This window comes from Delphinus delphis, chromosome 3 (assembly GCF_949987515.2).
Source record: "Delphinus delphis chromosome 3, mDelDel1.2, whole genome shotgun sequence".
NCBI classification, from domain to species: Eukaryota; Metazoa; Chordata; class Mammalia; order Artiodactyla; family Delphinidae; genus Delphinus; species Delphinus delphis.
In genome coordinates, this window is record NC_082685.1 from 56,334,136 (window position 1) to 56,354,294 (window position 20,159).

The following is a 20,159-nucleotide window of genomic DNA, read 5'->3' on the forward strand; positions in this document are numbered from 1 at the left end:
AAGAAGAACTTCAAGTAGAGAACCCAGAAATTCACATTATAACAACGTTTGAGTCCAATTCCCATGAAAGTTTGAGAACCATTGTTCCACAGCTACAGACTGGAGAGGAGAGAATATAGGTTACTGATAGGGAGAGATTTTCCCTGGGGCTTGGGAGGCTCTAATAACTGTCTATGCAGCACTAGGTCTTTCATCTAAAGATCTTAAAGAGTGCTCACTTTGGCAGCACATATACTAAAGATCTTAAAGAATGTTATAGGCATTAATTAACCCTCGCAGCACCCTAGAATCCAGGCTCTTGTCCCCATTTTACTGACAGAAAACTGAAGTCTATGGGTTAGAGCCTGGAAAGGAATATCTCAGGCCCATATGGTCTGGACTGACCAAGCAAAGGGCTAAGTCTGAAGCCAGTACTTCAAAATCTTTCCCATGGGCTTCCCTGATGGCGCAGTGGTTGAGAGTCCACCTGCTGATGCAGGGGACACGGGTTCATGCCCCGGTCTGGGAAGATCCCACATGCCGCAGAGCGGCTGGGCCCGTGAGCCATGGCCGCTGGGCCTGCGTGTCCGGAACCTGTGTTGCATGGCGGGAGAGGCCACAACAGTGACAGGCCCACATACCGCAAAAAAAAAAAAAAAAAATCTTTCCCATATGACAGTGGTTCCCAATCTAAAGAGTATAGAGCTCTTGGGAATTCCCTGGCAGTCCAGTGGTTAGGACTCTGTGCTTCCACTGCAGGGGACACGGGTTCAATCCCTGGTCGAGGAACTAAGATCTCGCATGTCACCCTGGAACAGCCAAAAAAAAAAAAAAAAAGACTATAGAGCTCTTAAATTCATGTGTATGGGGGACTTCCCTGGTGGTCCAATGGTAAAGAATCCTCCTTACAATGCAGGGGACACAGGTTTGATCCCTGGTCAGGGAACTAAGATCCCACATGCCGTGGGGCAACTAAGCCCACACGCCACAACTACTGAGCTCGTGCACCCTAACTAGAGAGCCCACATGCCACAAACTACAGAGTCCACGCACTCTGGAACCCACACGCCACAACTACAGAGACCTCACGCCACAACTAGAGAAGAGAAAATCCGCATGCACAACTAGAGAGAAGCCCGTGCGCCGCAACAAAAGATCCTACATACCTCAATGAAGATCCCACATGCCGCAACTAAGACCCTATGCAGCCAAAAATAATAAATCTTAAAAGAAAAATTCATGTGTATGTTTACCATCCTTGACTGCAGGCAGATGATAATTTGGCTGGTTCCTTGTCACTCAGGTCTTACGTTAAGGTCACCTCCTCTGAGAAGCCTTCCCTGAACATCCATCTTAAGTAATGTCTTCTCCCAGTCCTTATATTACCCTGTTTGATTTTCTTCAGAGTATTTACCATTATCTGAGATGAACTTATTCATTGTTTGTTACTTCTATCCTTCACTACAATGTAAACTCCATGAAATCAGGAACCTTATCTGACAGGATACTGTCGATGTTCAGTAAGTATTTGCTGAATATTTAAATAAGTCTAAATGAAGATGTTTTCAACAATATGTAGATGCTGTTAAAATGAACAAAATATACAATTATCTAAGTTTAAATGATACTTTTGATATATATTTCTCTCCATCAATAGATACTTAGACTATAATGTTAGGATCCTTCTTTATAACATTAAAAAGAGCCATCAGAATTTCCACTTCTGGCATTGTATGGATTAAAATTTCTGAACAACCTAAATAACTAAATGCTAGGTTAAACAACTAAAATGCTAGGTTAGATATAATTTTTAACTTTAAAATTCATAGACGAACTGGCTCAAAAGTAATGAGTTAGCATGATCCTAAAACAAATTTTAACCAGAAACACTTTGCTGTGAAACATTTTCTTACTTCAAGAATGATACCATATTCTTCTGGTTTTGCTTCCATGTCACCAGCCTCTCCTCAATCTTCTCCTTTCCTGGTTGCTCCTCAACCTCCTACCTCTTAACACCAGAATGTTCCAAGATTTGGTCCTTGGATCTCTTCTCTAAGTCCATTCCCTTGGCAATCTCACCTAGTCCATTTTAAATATAATTTATATACTAATAAACTTATAAATTTTTATCTCTGACTCAGACCTCTCCCCTGAATTTCACACTTGCATGTCCAGCTACTTATTTGATATCTCTGCCTTATTATCTAAAAGGCATCATACTTAAAATGCCCAAATATGAACTCAGTCAATGGCAATTCCATTCTTCCTGTCACTTATGCCAGAAACATTGGAGTCATCCTTGACTTCCCTTTTCTTTATACCCCAAATGCGTAGAGGGAGGAAAATGGAAAAGAAAATTAAAAGACAAGAAAGCTCAACCAATCCAAAATAAGATGAGAAAAGGGAAAAGAAACAGAAAAACAGAATAGAAAACCAATAAAACAAAACCAAATATATTAGTAATTACTCTAAATGTAAATGTACTGAGTTCTCTAGCTAAAAGACAGATTGTCAAATTGGGTTAAAAAAAACAACAACCATATCTCTCTATGTGCTTGTTATAACAGATACACCTAAAATATAAAAACACAGACTAAAATTCAAAGAATGTAAATATACAATAGTGGTAAATTCTAACCAAAAGAAAGCTGATTTAACTATATTTCTAGCAGACAAAATAACTTTTAGGCAGAAAGCATTCCTAGTCATCACAAAATAAGACCATTACAAAATAGTAAATGGATCATTTAACCAGGAAGGTATAACAGTTTTAAACTGGAAAGCACCCAATAACACAGCTTTTAAAAATATATAAAAGCAAAATTTGACATATCCACAAGGAGATATTGACAAAATCATTATCATAGTAGGTATATTAACATACCTCCTCTAGTACTTGATAGTTCAAACAGACCCAAAAAAACTTATGAAATATATAGAATATTTTGAACAGCACAACTAGCAGGCTGTCTTAATAGAAATAGGTAGGAAATTGCTCCCCAAAATTGGAGAGTAAACATTCTTTTCAAGCACACATGGAACATTTATAAAAACTGACCACACGCCAGGTCATAAAGTTAGCCTCACAAATGTCTAAATGCAGTTAAGTTAAAAATCCGTTATAAAAAGATAATTAATTAAGGGGGAAAAACCATAAGTTCGGAAAATTTTTAAATGTACTTCTCAACAACTTGTGGGTCAAAGAGGAATTCATAGTAGAAATTAGAAAATACTTAGAAATAAATGGTAATGAGAATACTATATCAGAACTGTGGGATGCAGCTAAAGTGGTACTATGAAGGAAATCTATAGCAGTAGTGCTTACATCAGGAAATAACTAAGGCTCAAAATAATGAGCTAAGAACTTAGAAAATTAACAGAATAAACCTAAAGAAATGGAAGGAAATAATGAAGAGTAGAAATTAATGAAGTAAAAAAATATTTAATAGAGAAGATCAACAAAACCAGAAGTTAATTATTTAAAAAGACTAATAGGGCTTCCCTGGTGGCTCAATGGTTAAGAATCCGCCTGCCAATGCAGGGGACACAGGTTCAAGCCCTGGTCCAGGAAGATCCCACATGCCGCGGAGTAACTAAGCCCGTGCGCCACAAGTACTGAGCCTGCGCTCTAGAGCCCACAAGCCACAACTACTGAGCCCACGTGCCGCATCTACTGAAGCCCACGCACTCTAGAGCCCATGCTCCACAACAAGAGAAGCCACTGCAATGAGAAGCCCACGCACAGCAAACGAAGAGTAGCCCCTCCTCGCCTCAACTAGAGAAAGCCCGTGCACAGCAACAAAGACCCAACACAGCCAAAAATCATAAACAAAAATAAATAAATTTATTTTAAAAAAAGACTAATAAAATAGACTAACTTCTGGCAAGAGTAACCAGAACAAAAAAAGAGAGTACAAATAATATTAAAAATGATAAGGGACTATAGCTAAATGTGCTACATATATTAAACAGATAAAGGTTTTAATAACTTTATGCCAATAAATATGAAAACTTAGATAAGATGAATAGATTCCTAGAAAAATACAATTCACCAAAACTGGCTAAAGAAGAAATAAAGAGCCTAAAAATCCTATATTCTGAACCTAAAATGGTGCTAAAAAAAATACAGTCTTTCCCAGAGCTGAGGCCATGGAGCTTATGATGAAGCTAACCATCAGAGGCTGGGTTGGGTCACACTGTGACCCACATTCCAAAAAGTTGGTCAAGTTACAGATTTGTTTACTTCAAAGGTGCTGCCTATGTGATGAAGAGGAAGACTAGGACTCTTCAATTTAAAAAAATTACATTTAAGGGGGACTTCCCTGGCAGTCCAGTGGTTAAGACTCTGCACTCCCAATGCAGGGGGCATGGGTTCAATCCCTGGTTGGGGAACTAAGATTCTGCATGCCGCACGACATGCCCAGAAAAATAAATAAATAAATAAAAATTTAAAAATTTAAAATTATATTTAAGAACTTGATACTTCATATTTCCTTTCTCTTACTGATATAGATATCACTGTTTTAGTATATTCCATCACCATTAAAAAAAAACACACAACTGATTTAGGCCCCCATTATTTAAATCCTTATTTGGGATCATTAATTTATATTAATAGACTATGTACTGTCTTTTTCATTATGTACCTTCCCCAAAAGTTACTCTCAACTAGTGCTGCAAACTGTGAAGCAGATTTCTTAAATCATTTTGGGAAAGTGTGGCAAAAGAGACAGCACTTTTCATTTTTTAGGGTAGAAAGTATGATTTTCTCTTCTCACTGATGTTCACTGAATATTTAACAATCATCTGTTGCATTCATAACATTTCTGCATCATTTATTCAAACACTCTTTCTCAAAACATTTATTTAGCAAATGCTTTTTTGCCAGGGGCTGAAATAGCCATAATATTATAGAAAGAGGAGGCTCAAGTCTATAAAACAATTGTTCTTTTTTTTAATTTTTGGCCACACTGCCATGCAGGATCTTAGCTCCCCAACCAGGGATGGAACCCGTGTCCCCTTCAGTGGAAGCACGGAGTCTTAATCACTGGACCACCATGGAAGTCCCTATAAAACATTTAAGGGAGGAACTTCTCAAATTATTTGCCTATTAGTCACCACCTGTAAATTCTCCCCAGCCAACATAAAGCCAAAATTACCAAAATAATGCTGCTAAAACCTGCCCTGGACCAACTGAGATAAGATAAAGATAACATTTTCAGTAATGGAAAGGCTGTGTGCTTTGGAATCACAGTTTATTGTTTATGGGACGTTTTGGATCTTCATGTTTTGGGGAAAAAATTGTAGGCTGTTAAATAATTCAATAAAAACCTTCATTTTGGGAATTCCATGGCAGTGCAGTGGTTAGGACTTGGCACTTCCACTGCTGGGAGCCTGGTTTCAATCCCTGGTCAGGGAACTAAGATCCTGCAAGCCAAGCGGCCAAAAAAGAAAAAAACAGAAACAAACTTCATTTTACCTTTGTTAATTATAAATTAAACTTAACCTCGATTTTTTATATCCTAAAAATATATAGTCTATATTTTTTTTAAAAAATCTTATAACCATTAACAAATTTGAATGAACTTAACTTTCCTCAAAGCCAGCACCAGGTCCAGATGGCTTCAGCAGTGAATTCTTCTGAGTCAACAGTAAAACGGATAATTGAATTGTGGTATTGTCATACAGTGGAGTGCTAAACAGCAATGAAAATAAGCAAACTACAGCTGCATAGATCCATATGAATAATTCTCAAAACAATGCTGAGTGAAAGAAGCAGAGAACTCATATACTGTGATTCCACTTATATAACATTCAAAAATAGGCAAAATAACAAATACATAAGTATACATAAATAGATATTAAAACTATAAAGAAAAGCAAGAAAATAATTACCATAAAATTCAGATGTGTTTATGGGGAGTTAGGGGTGCAGTATGCAAGGAACATACAAAAGGATTTCTGAGGTACTAGGATACCTCTTAACCTGAGTGTTGTATACACAGGTGTTCTTTTTATTGTTACTCTTTAATTTCATTCCTAGGCATATACTCTGGAGAAATTCTTGCACTTGCAGAAGACATTTTATATACTCTTTTGTATATATGATATCTTTTTCAATTTATAAAGTTATTTATTCTATGCAAGAGGAATGTTGGATATGTTTGTAGTACCGACATGGGGAAAACATCCAACACATATTAAGTATCAAGCATGTTATAGAACTCAATAACTGAACAATATACACTAAAATGTGAACACTGGCTACCTCTGGGATGATTTCCATTTCAAAATTATACATTCTGGAGTGTTCCAATATTTTGCAATAATCTCATTCACTTTTGTGGTCAAAAAACTAAAGTTTATTTTTATATGTGTAAAAAAACTGTTTAAAATAGAGAAATACTTTTCTGGAAAGAGGGACTTTTTTTCCCTTTTGCAAACTGAAAAGAGTTCCCTGACAACACCCTGACTGTACAAAAGAGAATTTGTGAGGACAGAAGTTTCAAAATGGGAAGGGCTGCTAGACTTAGGTTCCTTCAATGGGGTGTAAAGAGTGAATGGGGTCTGGTCAGTCCCTCTGGCTTACCAGACTTTCCCAACCACAAAGCAAACCTGCTCGTCCCCTGCCATTCTCCACCCCCGGCTCAGGAGAGTGAATGAGGTCTTGGCCAGCTGCCTTCCAGTCCTGCCCCAACGTTCCAGGTTCCCAGCCGACTGAGCATCTGGCAGTTAAGCCAAAGGCCAACAATGTCCTGACTTCCTGAGTAAATACCTGTGAACAGAGAGAAGACATAGTGGGGTCAGAGCAAGGACTACACAACAAGGCAAAGAACAGAGCCAAGCCGTGATAGGGGATAAGGAGAGCTCAGGAGATCTTGTTCTGGGCCATCCCGTGATTTTCCCTGTCTCCCTCCAGCCCCCAGAATTTTCCATTGCAACTGGTGGGGACTCGGGCTCTTGGGCTTGGAGAGACATGGCGAGGTGGAGCCCCAAAGAGTTCATTTCATCAAGGGAAAAAATTCCAGGCTTTTGCAGGTACTGTACCCTTTGTCTAGAACGTTTTCCCTCCATCTTATCCTGGCTAGCTTCTGTTCATTCTTCAGATTTCAAATTATGGACCACTTCCTCTTGGAAGCCCTACCCAACTCCCACCACTGTACATTCACCACCCTCCAAGAAGAGATCGGAGGCCTCTCTGCTGCCACAGCCTCTCCCTCCCTTAGCCAGCACTATCCCACTCTAACAGTTGTCTTTCCCACTGGAATTTTAACTTCCTGAGGTCAGGGACCATGACTATCTTACCACTGTGTATCTCTAGTACCTGGATACTCCAAAAGTACTCAGAAAACGTTTTGATAAATGGATGAATAAAATGAAGGAAAGGCAGAGAGGGCAAGTGACAAAGAATCTTTCCACTTGTCTGGAGTGTGGTTCTAAGCAGCCTATGGGAGGAGCCTCCAAGGCAAAGAAAGCTGCAGGAGGCTTTATCCTCCCTTCCTCTCCTCCCTGCTCCTTCCCATTCTTTTATCATTGTGCCCTCCCCTTCCCCACCTCCCATCCCTTCCAGTTTGGTGTGAGCTTGAGCTCCCTCTACTGGCCAGACTTCAGTGCCACAGGGAGCCAAGCCCATGAACCCTCGCTTGTTTCCTTCTTTCCTCTGGAGAGACTCTGCTACCCCCTCCCCCACTAGGGGGTTCAGGAGGGACTGGAGCATGTAGAGAAAACAGGGCTGTTCAGCACACTGGAGCTTTCCAAGGTCTGAGCCCGCACCTCCCCATCCTCAACACCAGGAGCATTTTCCTCACACCCTTACCTCACGCTCAGTTTCCTGGAGCCCCAACTCCATACCAGCTAATTCACAGAGATGTTGATTTCCGGAGCCTATGGCTGATACATCAGCTCTGACTATGGAACAGAGATCCCAAGATGAGTTGGGAACAGAAAGACAAAAGACTGAGACAGATAGCAGAGAAAAAGGAACCCAGAGAGTGAAAGGATATAAACCCACATTAAGACAAAGATCAGGACTTTGTCCCCAGGCCTTTCCACCCACCCTGGGCTTATATGAAGAAAAAATTTCCCTCGCTCCTTCAGTGTGCCTATGTTAATACAGAACAAAGAGGAATGATTGTGTTGATCAGATCTTCAGACTTAACAGAGATATTACACTTTAGGGGCAACTGCTGGAGAAGACCTCTCTCCCACACCCCTGCCCTGTTCTCCTGAGAGGGCCCATCCTGGAGCTCACATCTTCATTGTCACTTCCACTGAATGAGTACTCTGGCTCCAGCTCCTTCTCAGTGATGCTTCTCTCCTCTGGCATCGGCTCATCCAGCCAGAGGAGTGCCTGTGGTGAGAAGACCCACTCCAATGCTTTTCGGACCCCCACCAGGTCTAGCAACTGCAGGGATAGAAACAAAGCCAAGGGCTGTCAGCAATAGCCATGGCTCTTAACTTCCTCAGTGAGTAAGAACAAAGCCAGAAGCCACTTACATTATCACCTTACTGAGTAACAAAAGTGCCAGCCTTGCCTCTCCCAGGTCTTCAGTTTTCTTCTGGGCTTTATATCCCTACCTGTGGCTGATCAGCCCAAAGAGATTGGGAAAGGAATTGAACCAGGTATCCCAGGTCTAGCCCATCTGTAGTCATCTCTTGGCCATCTTTCTTTGTCCTAGGATTCCCAACCAGGCACAGCCAAGGCAAGTGACAGAGGGTAGATTCTTCCTCTCATTCAGGCCTTGGCCACCCTCTCAGGCTGAGTGTCCTGGGAGCCATCAGGACACCACCCAACTCTGCCCCGAGTAACCATGAGGAGGAAGATGATGGCTGCAGGGGTAGACTTGATTATCCAAAGCAGACCCAGGCAGGCAAGTTGGATGGCTGTGAAGAACTGGACCCTCCTCAGAGGCACATGCCCCAAGAGCAGAAGGTCCGGCTGGTGCTTTGCTGGCATCAATAATAGCTGCACCCTCTTCGTGAACTGGGGGAACAAGAGGAGGAGGAAAGCAGTGTACTCAGGTAGCCTGGAGGGTGTCACTGTTAGCTATCCAAGCCCAGCGTTGGGAATGGTCAGAAGGCTCCCTTGGTCCCCTCCCCAACCACAGCGTGGCAGCAGAGTCCCTATGGCCAGGAGAGGCAGGAAAAGAGGAGAGGAGGGGAATTGGCAAATGCAGGCAGGAGGTACCAGCGGGAAAGAAAAGGAGAAGAGTGGGGTTACTTGGTGATTTTAATGGACTCACCTGGATGCTGCTAATTGCTGTCACCCCCATGTATAGGAAGATGCCATAGAGCAGAGGCATTGGGATGAATTGGTAGAGAGAAGTGGAGAGCTGGCAAAGTAGTTCACCTCTGCCAGCTGCCCAGATACCCACCCCCCCAGGCTCCAACCCCAGCCTCCAGCCTCCAGCATGTAAGCTACCCACTTTGTATTGCCTGCTTTCATTGAAGCTTCACATCAATCAGATGGAGTAAATTCTATAATTTTCTCCATTTTACAGATCAAGAAACTGGATTTCAGAGAGGCTAAGTAACTTGCCCATTACCTCTCTTACCACTCTTCTCTCTCACATTCCTCTCTGCTCTCTCTGTTCCTGCTATACTGGCCCCCTTTCCTTTCCTCACTATGTCCAAATTTACTTCTACCCCTTGCAAGGCCTTTTGCTTTGCTATTCCCTCCACTTATGTTTCTCTTTTTTTCCCCCCGACCAGGGATTAAACCTGGACTGCCAGAGAATTCCCTATTCCCTCCACCTAAAATGCTCTTCCCTGACATCCCTCTCACTACTCACGCTTCTCACTACTCATGTCATGACACCCCAGAAACCAGCCAATCTAAAGTAGACCCCTGGGGACTTCCCTGGTGGCTGAGTGGTTAAGAATCCACATGCCAATGCAGGGGACATGGGTTCGAGCCCTGGTCCGGGAAGATCCCACATGCCACAGAGCAACTAAGCCTGTGTGCCACAACTACTGAGCCTGCCCTCTAGAGCCCGCGAGCCACAACTACGGAGCCCATGTGCCACAACTACTGAAGCCCGTGTGCCTAGAGCCCATGCTCTGCAAAAAGAGAAGCCACCGCAATGAGAAGCCCACATACCACAATGAAGAGTAGCCTCTGCTCGCCGCAACTAGAGAAAGCCTGCACACAGCAACGAAGACCCAATGCAGCCAAAAATTAAATAAATTTATAAATAAATAAATAAATAAAGTAGACCCCTGGTGCTCTTAATCACCTTATCCTCTTTTATTTTTCGTAGAAGTTACCACTATCTGAAATTATCCTAGTTTATAGCTTTAATTGTTTTTATCTGTCTCCTCTCACCAGAATGCAAGATATGGATGATCTGTTTTGATCACCACTATATCCCCAGTCCCTCGAACAGTGCTTGGCACATGGCTTATGCTCGGTAAAAATCTGCTGAATGAGAGTCACCTAGTTAGTCAGCGGCTGATCCGGTCCATCTGGCTCTTTCAACTACTCTCCTCTCACCCAGCCTCCATAACCTTTCCCTCCGCTAACCTCTTGTCGTCCTGCCTGTGAATTGGTGTGACCATTCTCCACATCCTCCTTGACTGCTTTGCTGTCTTGGCTTGTTGAACCTTTCTGCTGTTACTTGTTGCTTAATTTTTATTCATGTGTATGTGTTGCTGACAGGGGCTTGGTTCCATATTCTTCTTCAATATTACTCCCCTCCCCACCCTCTTCTCCCAGGTGCCTCGCAGAGCCTTGTACACAATAGGTGTTTATAAACATCTGGTGAGGGAGAAGTGAAGGGGTTTTGCCTCCAAGTTTTTCTGGGTTGTGATGATCACACTCTTAGTCTAAGGCTCATTGAGAGTCTGGAGCAAGGGTAGTGCTTGGGCCCTGGGGATGGTGGCATGTCTGCACCCTGCTCCACTGGGTAGAAAGCCTACTGGGTCAGAGTTTGGGTTCTCAGATAGATCTGAGAAACTAGGTCTCTTGGTGGTCTCTTGTAAGCTCCTTAACCTCTTTAACCTTCAGGTTCCTCGTTTTTAAAGTGCGTATGCCTCTCAGCGGTAATGTGAGGATTAAATGAGACTATGTATGGAGAAAACTTAACACAGTGCCCAGCATGTGGTAAATGTTCAGCCAATGTCAGTTCTTCCTATATTTATTATTATTACTGCCCTGCCCCCGATGCTGGCTTGTCTGACTAAGGTGCCTTGAGTATAGGTGCCAGGAAGATGGAGATTCTTGTGAGGATGAACACCGCCAGGCCCGTCGGCCTCTGCTCTCTGTGGGGAAAGGAGGAGTTAGCTAGGGTCTGGGAGAGCCCCTAGGGTGCCCAGGCTGGGCACGCTGGCCAAACATCACAACAGACCCTGGCAGGAGGGAAGCGGAGGGATCCCTCGACAGTAACCTGGCAGGGAGGGGACCTTAGCTTGGTGTGAAAAGTTGGCAGAGAGGAAGGGACAGGTCACTTCAATACGGGGGTCCCAGTCCTCTTCAGCAGCTCTAGCTCAGGGCTGCTCTTTGTTTTTATCTTTTATTTTGATGGAAAATTAGCAATTTTTATACTAACATAAAAACTTCTACTTCATAATTTGCAAAGTTGATTTCACATACTTTCGACAGTTAGACTGTGTTTCCAACAAAATTGTTTTTGTGATGGTTACTTTGTAATATCAATGAGGTGCTTCTACACTGAGTGGGGATTATTAGGTAGCACCTCATCCTTGCTCAGCCCTGGCTGCTTCCACACTCATATCCATGATGCTCCTCTGGAGGCCCCTCCCAGTCTCATGGCTGAAGGAGGAGAGGGGAAGACCTGACTCACCCACCTCAGAGCCCAGAACCCACCCATTCACCCCACAGCAGCGCTCATGGGGCAGTGAGAGAGCCCTCTGGAGTCACCAGCTTACCTTTTTTTTTTTTTTCTTTGCGGTACGTGGGCATCTCACTGCTGTGGTCTCTCCCGTTGAGGAGCACAGGCTCCGGACGCACAGGCTCGGCGGCCATGGCGCACGGGCCCAGCCGCTCCGCGGCATGTGGGATCTTCCCGGACTGGGGCACGAACTCGTGTCCCCTGCATCGGCAGGCGGACTCTAAACCACTGCGCCACCAGGGAAGCCCACCAGCTTACAATTTAAGCTGCCCAAATAACTCTGCCCTGTACCCAATACCCCACCTTGCTGCCCACGTCTCATTCCAGCCTCCTGAATACTGGCCTCACCTGATGCCCAGGAAGCTGGGAGCCTCCCCTGGGACACAGGCTCTGCTTTCTCTCCAAAGACTGTCCATGTGGGCCAGGGAGATGACAGTGGCTGAGACATACCAGGGCAGCCCAAGAGCTGATGTAAGCAGCATCAGCACGGACACACAGAGGAGGTCCAGGTGGAAGCCAGCCCCCTTCTGCAGATAGCGGTGGGGCAATGAGGATGAAGCTAGCCCAGATCTGGGCCCTCTGTCCTCTGGGGTGGGAAAGGGGGAGCCTGGACCCCACTCTGGAGCTCCTGTCCTTGGGCTAGGGACCTAGGGTCTTACCCAGCAGGCCTTACCCGCAGTCTATATTCAGTGCGGTTGAGGATGACCCCTGTGATCTGCTGGTCCATGAAGATGAGGATAGACAATAGCAGGGCAGGCAGGGCGGCTGCCACACTCAGCCACCAGGGGTTGGCTCCAAAAGGTAACACTAGCCAGCCATGTCCAGGTAGTGTGGGCTAGGGAAGGGCAGTCCGTGGACAGGTTGGAGAGGGTATCTCAAGAGCACCTCACCTGCACACTCCAGCCTTGGCACTCTTCCACAGCTCCCCCCCTCATCCTCCCCCCCCCTCCCCGCATGCTCTAAGACACTGAATGCTAGGTGGGAGCAGTCTGTATGTGCACAGCTGGTTCAAAGCATCCCAGTGCAAGGATGGCAGAGGGCAGAAGGAGGGGGGACCAGCCTAGGGGCTGGGCTGGAGCTAGGGGCTTTGGACTTTGGTTCTCAGGGTCCTTCCCTCCCTGCAAGAGGAGGAGGTAGTGGAGGAGGCCCGCCCACACTTCTTGATGTACAGAGAGCTTCTCCCTAGGCACCCCGCACCCCCATCCAGCGCTGGGCAACTCAGGTTCACACCTGCCTTGATCTGGGGCAGGGGCAGGGCTGGGTGTGTCTGAGTCTGCCCTGATTACAAGCGTCTCCTGCGGGGGAGGGCCCCAGTTGCTGCCTTGGGTTCTGAGCCCCTGAGGCTGCCTCAGTTGGAGCCCCCGTGCTCTCCTGCCGTGAGCGAAGCTGGAGGGGAAGTCTCCAAATGCACAGGCAAAGTTTAGGTGCTAAGTCAGTGCTGAGCCTTGTCCTGTGTACTGTCATGCCCTGGGCAGGGAGCTCCAGCTTTACTGGATCAGAGCAGGCAATCGTGGGTGCCAAGAAGAATTTGGGGAGTAGTGTAGTGGGTAGGGCCATGCCAAGAGTAGGGAGAACATGTAACAACAATAGCTAGCATTTATTGAGGTCTTGGTATGTGCCAGTCCCAGAAATGCGATAGTGCTATGCACTATGATCTTCTGTGAATCTCAAAACAACCTATGACGTAGAAACTATGGTAGTTTATTATTTCCATTTTATAGATGAAGAAATTGAGGCTCAGAATGCGGGTTAACTTCCCTAAGTCACACAGCTAGGAAGTGACAGAAGTGGAACTCAGACCTAGGGCTGGCTGACCAGAACCCATTCTTTTAACCCCTTACCTATAATAGTAGCTACCTATTCTGTGCTTGCTATGTGTCTGGCACACGATGTGTCCTCACAACAACTCTGAGACCATTATTATACTATTTCTATTTTATGAGTGAGAAAACAGAAGACTAGAGAAGAAGTATGGGATCTATTCATCTTCCTCCTCTAGGGTCCTTTCTGTTGGCCCTGCTTTGCCCTCTGCCCTCCACTCCCAGGTCTCACCTAGAACTCTCTGGGCACCGTGAGCTTCGGCGTGGGTAGGCCCAGGAAGGCATCGAGGCCACAGCCCAGGAGGATGGCCAGGACTGAGAAGAAGTCACCCAGCATTTTGCACACCTGGCCACCCAGCAGACACTCAGGTTCAGGCCACCATCCCCTTCCTTCTGCCCCCTTTCCCATTTGCAGACAGGGCCCAAGGCCAAGAGCCAGTTCTCTCCCACAGAAAGAGAGGTGACACTTACCATGGAGGGGAAGAAGCAGCTGGTCTTTACGTGCTTGAGGGCCATGGCAAAGAGGAAGGAAGTAACGAAGAAGAGAATGGAGAAGAAGGCAATGTCTGGGACTGTATGACAGCCAGGCCCATGAGGATGGCCTCCCTGCCGGGCACACTCAGGTGGGGACAGCAAGGATGCATTGACCAGGCCTAGGTCTTGTGTGGAGAGGTGGTCCTGGATGGGGTTATGGGCAGTGAAATAAATGTCCACTGATGTCCACTGAGACTGAGTACACAAGATAGGAGATCTGCAACCATAGCAAATGGCTGGGCCTCAGTGACCTATGAGGGGTGGGAAGAGCCTGGAACTACTGACTTCTTTGGTCTCCACCCTTTCTTTCCCGGGCCCTCCCAGGAATAGGCCCTCACCACGCTGAAGATATCATCTCTGTCTTTTGGCTTTGTGCTTGTCCACTGAGACTCATTTCCTGGAAGGAGAGAAAAATTCAGGTGGGGACTTCCCTGGTGGCACAATGGTTAAGAATCTGCCTGCCAGTGCAGGGGACCCAGGTTTGATCCCTGGTCTGGGAAGATCCCACATGCCGCAGAGCAACTAAGCCCATGTGCCACAACTACTGAAACTGCACTCTAGAGCCTGCGAGCCACAACTACTGAGCCTGCAAGGCACAACTACTGAGCCCGTGAGCCACAACTACTGAAGCCTGCGCACCTAGAGCCCATGCTCCACAACAAGAGAAGCCACCGCAATGAGAAGCCCACGCACCGCAACAAAGAGTAGCCCCCGCTCGCCGCAACTAGAGAAAGCACACGCGCAGCAACGAAGACCCAACGCAGCCAAAAATAAATAAATAAAAAATAACTAAAATAAATACATTTATTTAAAAAAATAAAAAAAGAATTCAGATGATTTTTCCTCCCCTGGAACCTTCTCTAGCCCAAATCAGGAGCCTAATTTCACTGGTCCAGCTGAACCAGACAGTTCTTAGTTCTGACTCATCTGTCTGCTGACTCTGATCACTACCAAGTCTGTCCTCAGGAAATTGCCTCATGCCCTTGTCGCTTCAAATTCCCTACCTATCTGTAACCCAAGTGCCTGGCACAGGGCAGACACCCAACAAATGGATGAGCACACAAATCTGTGTGTTTCCACTGGGGCCAGAATTAGTCTTGTTCATGCCTAGTACAGAGTCTGGAACTCTTGAGAGGACACGTCTTCCTCAATCCTGGTCCATGTGGAGGGAAATGTGCAAGTGTAATACTCCAAGCTCCTCTCCACCCAGTCAGTAACTTGGCCCAGGAGAAGAGCAGTGATTTATTTGATTGGTGAGTTTGGGAGAAGAAGCTGGGCATGCCTGGCCCTGCCCCTTCCTCTCCCTCTCTGGGGAGTAAGCTGCCTGCACCCTGCGTGCATTTAGCTCTGCTCCTCTAGGGTGAGACAGTCCCTGTCCAGTGCAACCATGACTGGGTGGGTAAGTTGATCCAATTTTGGTTTCATCATTAGGAAGCCCATACCCATAGATACAACAATGTTCTTCTCTCCGCACTGGCAGAAATAAAGATATTGGGTCTGCTCTGTTGACTTAGTTTTCATCTGACTCAGAACCAGAATAGGGAAGAGTGCTGCTGGTTACTGGGTAAGTACTCAGCATTTTGCTGAACTTAACTAAGGGGGACAGTACGGGGACAACCCTTCCTGCATCCTCCCTTATTTTAAAGCCAAGCTCCCTATTTTCCTCGCCCACCTCCTGGGTCTGTGTACTGGCAGCCATAGGCAGGAGAGCCAGGTCTCTGGATGGGATAGGCATGGGTCAAGGTCAGCATTTTGCCCATGGCATCATAAATGAAGACGAGGCTGATAAGAGCACAGAAGCCTTCCTCGGTGAAGTGGGTAAAGTAGCGCACCAGCACGCTGGCCTCCGTGGCCACCAGCACCAGGCAGAAGGTGGCCACCCAGATGCCCACCCACAGGCAGAAGGGCAGGTAGTCCAGGCTGTGATCTCTGGGGGATGAGAGACAGGCAGGGCTTGGAAGTGCCCATTCTGCTCCCAACCTAATCCAGGTCAGGTGCCCCTGGAGCCAGTTTCCACCCTCCCCTATTGACCCAGCTGAGACCAGGCTGAGGGTGTGCTAGTGAGGGTCAGGTGAGGTGGGGGAGTTCTCCTACCTGCTGAAGGAGAAGAGCAGGTGTTCAAAGACTAGCACTGGCCCGGTGCTGCTGAGGATGGTGAGGGGCTGGCTGGCCATCAGGCAGAAGGCAGCTCCAGTCAGTGCCGTGCCCGGGAAGCTTTCCAGCACCCCATAGAAGCCAACAGTGGGCCCTGTCAGCACAGGACCCTGGATTCCTCAGCCTAGGAACCCAAGCTTCCGAGGAGTCTCCTCAGCCCAGCCATAGACCCAGAGGAGGGGGAAGGGCATGGCTGGTGGAACACCAAAGCTACGCCTACTCCCCACACGCCCACCTCCGCCCCCCACCTGAGCACCGTCGGTGGCTTCTCCCAGCAGACCCCCGAAAGTGATGGCGTTAGTGACGGTAACCAGGTAAATGTAGAGCACGGCCGAGAAGCACTGGGGGTGCAGGGCGTCCAAGAAGTCTTTGGGGTACCACGAGGCCTTCTGGCGCACGTCCTGGACAAGGAGCCTCCCGCCCGTGGGTCATCAGTGATCCAGGTTCCCGCATCCCACGTCCCTGGGGCCAGGTGAGCCTCCCCCGCCCCCCCACAGTGAGCGCACACCTCGGGGCCCGTGTGACTCCTCTCCCCGCCCAGGACAGCTACCCTCGCTCCCACCCCAGCTCTCCACCCCTGCCAGTCCGCCGCAACTCCGGGCTGGCCACGTGCGGCCCGCGGCCGTGCCTGTCCTCAGCCGGGGTCCTTCGCCGGGCAGAGGGACTCTTGGGCTCCCACAGTTGCGAGGGGAGCCTGAGGACAAGGGGAACCCGAGTTGGCTGAGGATCCCCGATCAGACCACAACTCGGCGCCGGAGTTCGCAGCACCCTGCCCCCTGGCGGCGGCTCGTGTCTCTGCTGGCTGGGGGCGCGGCTCTGACCGCGGAGACCCGGGCCTCATTTCAACAAGGTCCAGATCACATTCTGACCTTCTAACAAGAGTGAAAGCCAGGCTCCGGCAGGGGAAGGTTCCAGGTCTCACAGCGACAGAGTGGTCCAGCAGAACTCAGGTCTGCTCCTTTCCTGTCCCCTCCCCTACCCCACTGCCCCTCCTCAACAGTGGAACTGGACCCAAGGCCTTTGGGGAAGGATCTCCATGGCATGATGACCCCCAGATACCTTTTGTTCTCAGAAGGCAGACATTTAGGCGGGGTAATCTGAGCTGTTGGGTCCCATCGACCTAGAGGGAGCACTGTCACCTCCTCTAGGAAAGCATCCAGGGCTGCCAGAAGGTCATGAAAGTTGGTGGCCCACCGAACTGACCACTGGAATTGCTGGGGATAGGGGCACAGAGGGGCACTAAATACAGATCTGCACCCTTACATGCATTTTCACAGTTTCAAAACTAGACACAAGTCACATAGGCAGACGAGTCATTCAAGCATTTATTCACGCATGCATGCATTCAGTGAGTATCTGTGGGTGCCTCCTGTGTGCCAGCCCTGTGCTAGGTAAGGGGTGGAGGTGTGGTGGTAGCCAAGGGAACTTCAGTCCTCATACTCACAGACATGAAGCCACACTCTGCTTCACTGCTGTACTGATCACACGTAGAGAGTCCATATACTCACTGACACAAGCGCGCACACACGTATACACACACACAGAGACACACACGTGCCTGCCCAGCTCACCGGGTCACTGAGGAGGATGGCCACTGCCTGGCCCATCTCATGGTGGCCCCTTCCCTGTGTGGGAGGGCCAAGGAGGAAGGCAGAAAAACCTGAGGAAGGAACCAGGTCCCAGAGAGAGTCAGAGGCTGCTATCTCATAGGGCAGCCCTTGCCTCTGACCTCACTACCAACCCCCTATACACACTCCTGTGCACACCTTCTTTGCAGCGCTGACTGCCACCCCTCCCTGAGTACCAGTCCCCATCCCCACCCCCAGAGAACTGGACCCAAGAACCTGCTAATCCCCTCGCAGGTAAAGGCCTTCTCTGGGCTCCAGGATATCCAACCCCCACTCAGCAGCCTCACCTGCTGGGGAGGGGCACCTCAGTAAGGGGCCCCAGAACCACTGGATCCCGCAGTCGCACAAAGACCCCCACTGGCTGTTCCAGGAAGCCGAGCTCTCCTGCCAGCACAGACCCTGCTTCAGCCCCTGGTGGGAGCTTCTGTCTCAGAGGGTTCTGATACTGGGTTGGGGTTCAAGGAGACACAGAGGATGAAAGGTTATTCAGGGAAGGGGATGTTGGCAGGATCTTGACTGAGGAGTCGTCCAGTGGAGGGTGGACCTCTGTTAATCCCTAACTCCTCTCCCAGCGCTGCCCAAGGAAGTGCCACAAACCTGTCCCTTCAGGGGGGCTTCCTCCTCGTAAGAAGCCTCTCTTGGACGAGCAGCTCCTACAAAACAGGATTATGCGGTGATTACGAGCACAGGCTTTTGGGGTGGATCTACCAGGGCTCCCTGACCAGCTTTGCCAAATTGTGAAAACTGGAGCACAACTTCCCCCTCTGCTCCTCAGTTTTCTCATCACTAAAATGGGGATAATTGTGGTATTACCTCCCAGGGTGGTTGTGAAGATTAAGTAAGATACTGTGCGTGGACCTCTGGCACAGTGCCTACCAAGAACATCCCTTCACAGAGCTCTGGCTGTGGTGATTCTAGCCCCTCCATTCTTCTCCCCTCACTACTACCCCAGCTTCTTCTCACTCATGAGTCCTGGGTTGAGGTCCAAGCTGAGGTTAGGCCACTCTTGGTCCAGGAAGGTGCAGGGGAGATCTGGGACCCTCCCACCCCAGGGTTTTTGGTCTTGGGCCCAGGGAGGGGCCTCTCACCTCAGCAGGGGCTGGTGCCTGTGGTCTGGATGAGGTGTGGGGGTCTCTCAGCTGCCCTCTCAGCTCTGGGCTCAGCGACTCCGCTCTGGTCACCTGCTCTGGAGAACAGAGGTGGGGCTCCCACCCTTTCCTGCGAACTCCCTGCCCCTGAACTCTCCCCTTTGCCCTCTGCTCAGGTCCCTTTCCCTTCTGAGAGTCTAGGGAATGCCAGTGAACTTTCTCTTCACTCTGCATTTCTATCTGTCCCCTGTGACAGGGATGGGTAATCCCCCAGGGTGGGGCGGGGTGGGCTCTGGAGAATTCCAAAACTTTGTGGGGGAAATCTTATAGAAATGGCATGGATGCCCAGGCCCTCCCAGCAAAGGGTCGCAGCATACCCGCGAGCTCCAGGAGGCTCTGAGCTGGACAGTCCAGCAGGACAAGGCCCTTGGCCATCAGGCTGCAGAGCTTCTGGAGGCTGGGCAGTGTCACGGTGGGCACAGGGGGCGCTCCACCTGCCTGCACCCACTTCCAACTTCTCCTCAAACAGCAGCCACCTGTGGTGAAGAGGGGCAGACAATGTTACTGAGGGCATCTCTCCCAGGTTCAGTAGTGGGGACACAGGAGAGCCAGGGAAAGTGAGACAGTGGGGAAGTTGCGGGCCCAGTGGTACAGAGTATGCCCCTCCCGGGCAGTCAGCCTTCATCTTGGGTCTTGGGGAACTCAAAACCAGACTGCAGGGAAGGCTGAGCACCATAGAGGGTGAGGGTCTGAAATGGGGAACACAGGAAGGAGCTCCTGATTGGGGGTGAGAATACCATGCCACACATAGGAAGAGCTGGGAGTCATGGAGGAGGCACCAGTGGGGGAAGGGGAAGGGCCCCGTAAAACTGGCCTGGGTCCCACTCATCTGCCTGTCTCTCTCCACTCCAGTGCCTGGGGCCAGCCCAGCAGCTCATTCAGCTGAATGAAAGGCAGAGGGTCCTTGGGTACCCCCTGTTCCCTGCTGTCTGTGTCTAAGGGGCCGTCAGGGCTGGGGCCAGAGCCAGGGCCACTGTCCAGCTCTCCTGTGGGTATATTTTCACAAGCACTGGAGACTTCAAACTCCTCCTGGTCTGGCAGCTTCAT

General features: G+C 48.4%; 1 protein-coding gene across 1 annotated transcript; it reads right to left on the reverse strand.

Annotated features, from left to right (window-relative positions):
• Positions 1-7,833: 7,833 nt before the first annotated feature.
• Positions 7,834-20,159, reverse strand: SLC4A9 (solute carrier family 4 member 9). Its single transcript, XM_060006892.1, is given in 25 exon segments — positions 7,834-7,887; positions 8,231-8,383; positions 8,789-8,962; positions 9,222-9,292; positions 11,168-11,238; positions 12,177-12,355; positions 12,502-12,663; positions 13,881-13,994; positions 14,120-14,307; position 14,483; positions 14,521-14,579; positions 15,855-16,111; positions 16,277-16,410; positions 16,585-16,750; positions 16,899-17,030; positions 17,396-17,550; positions 17,908-17,982; positions 17,984-17,996; positions 18,252-18,409; positions 18,562-18,617; positions 19,053-19,100; positions 19,103-19,150; positions 19,430-19,533; positions 19,535-19,591; positions 19,945-20,159. Coding segments are annotated over 25 exon segments (2,844 nt in total).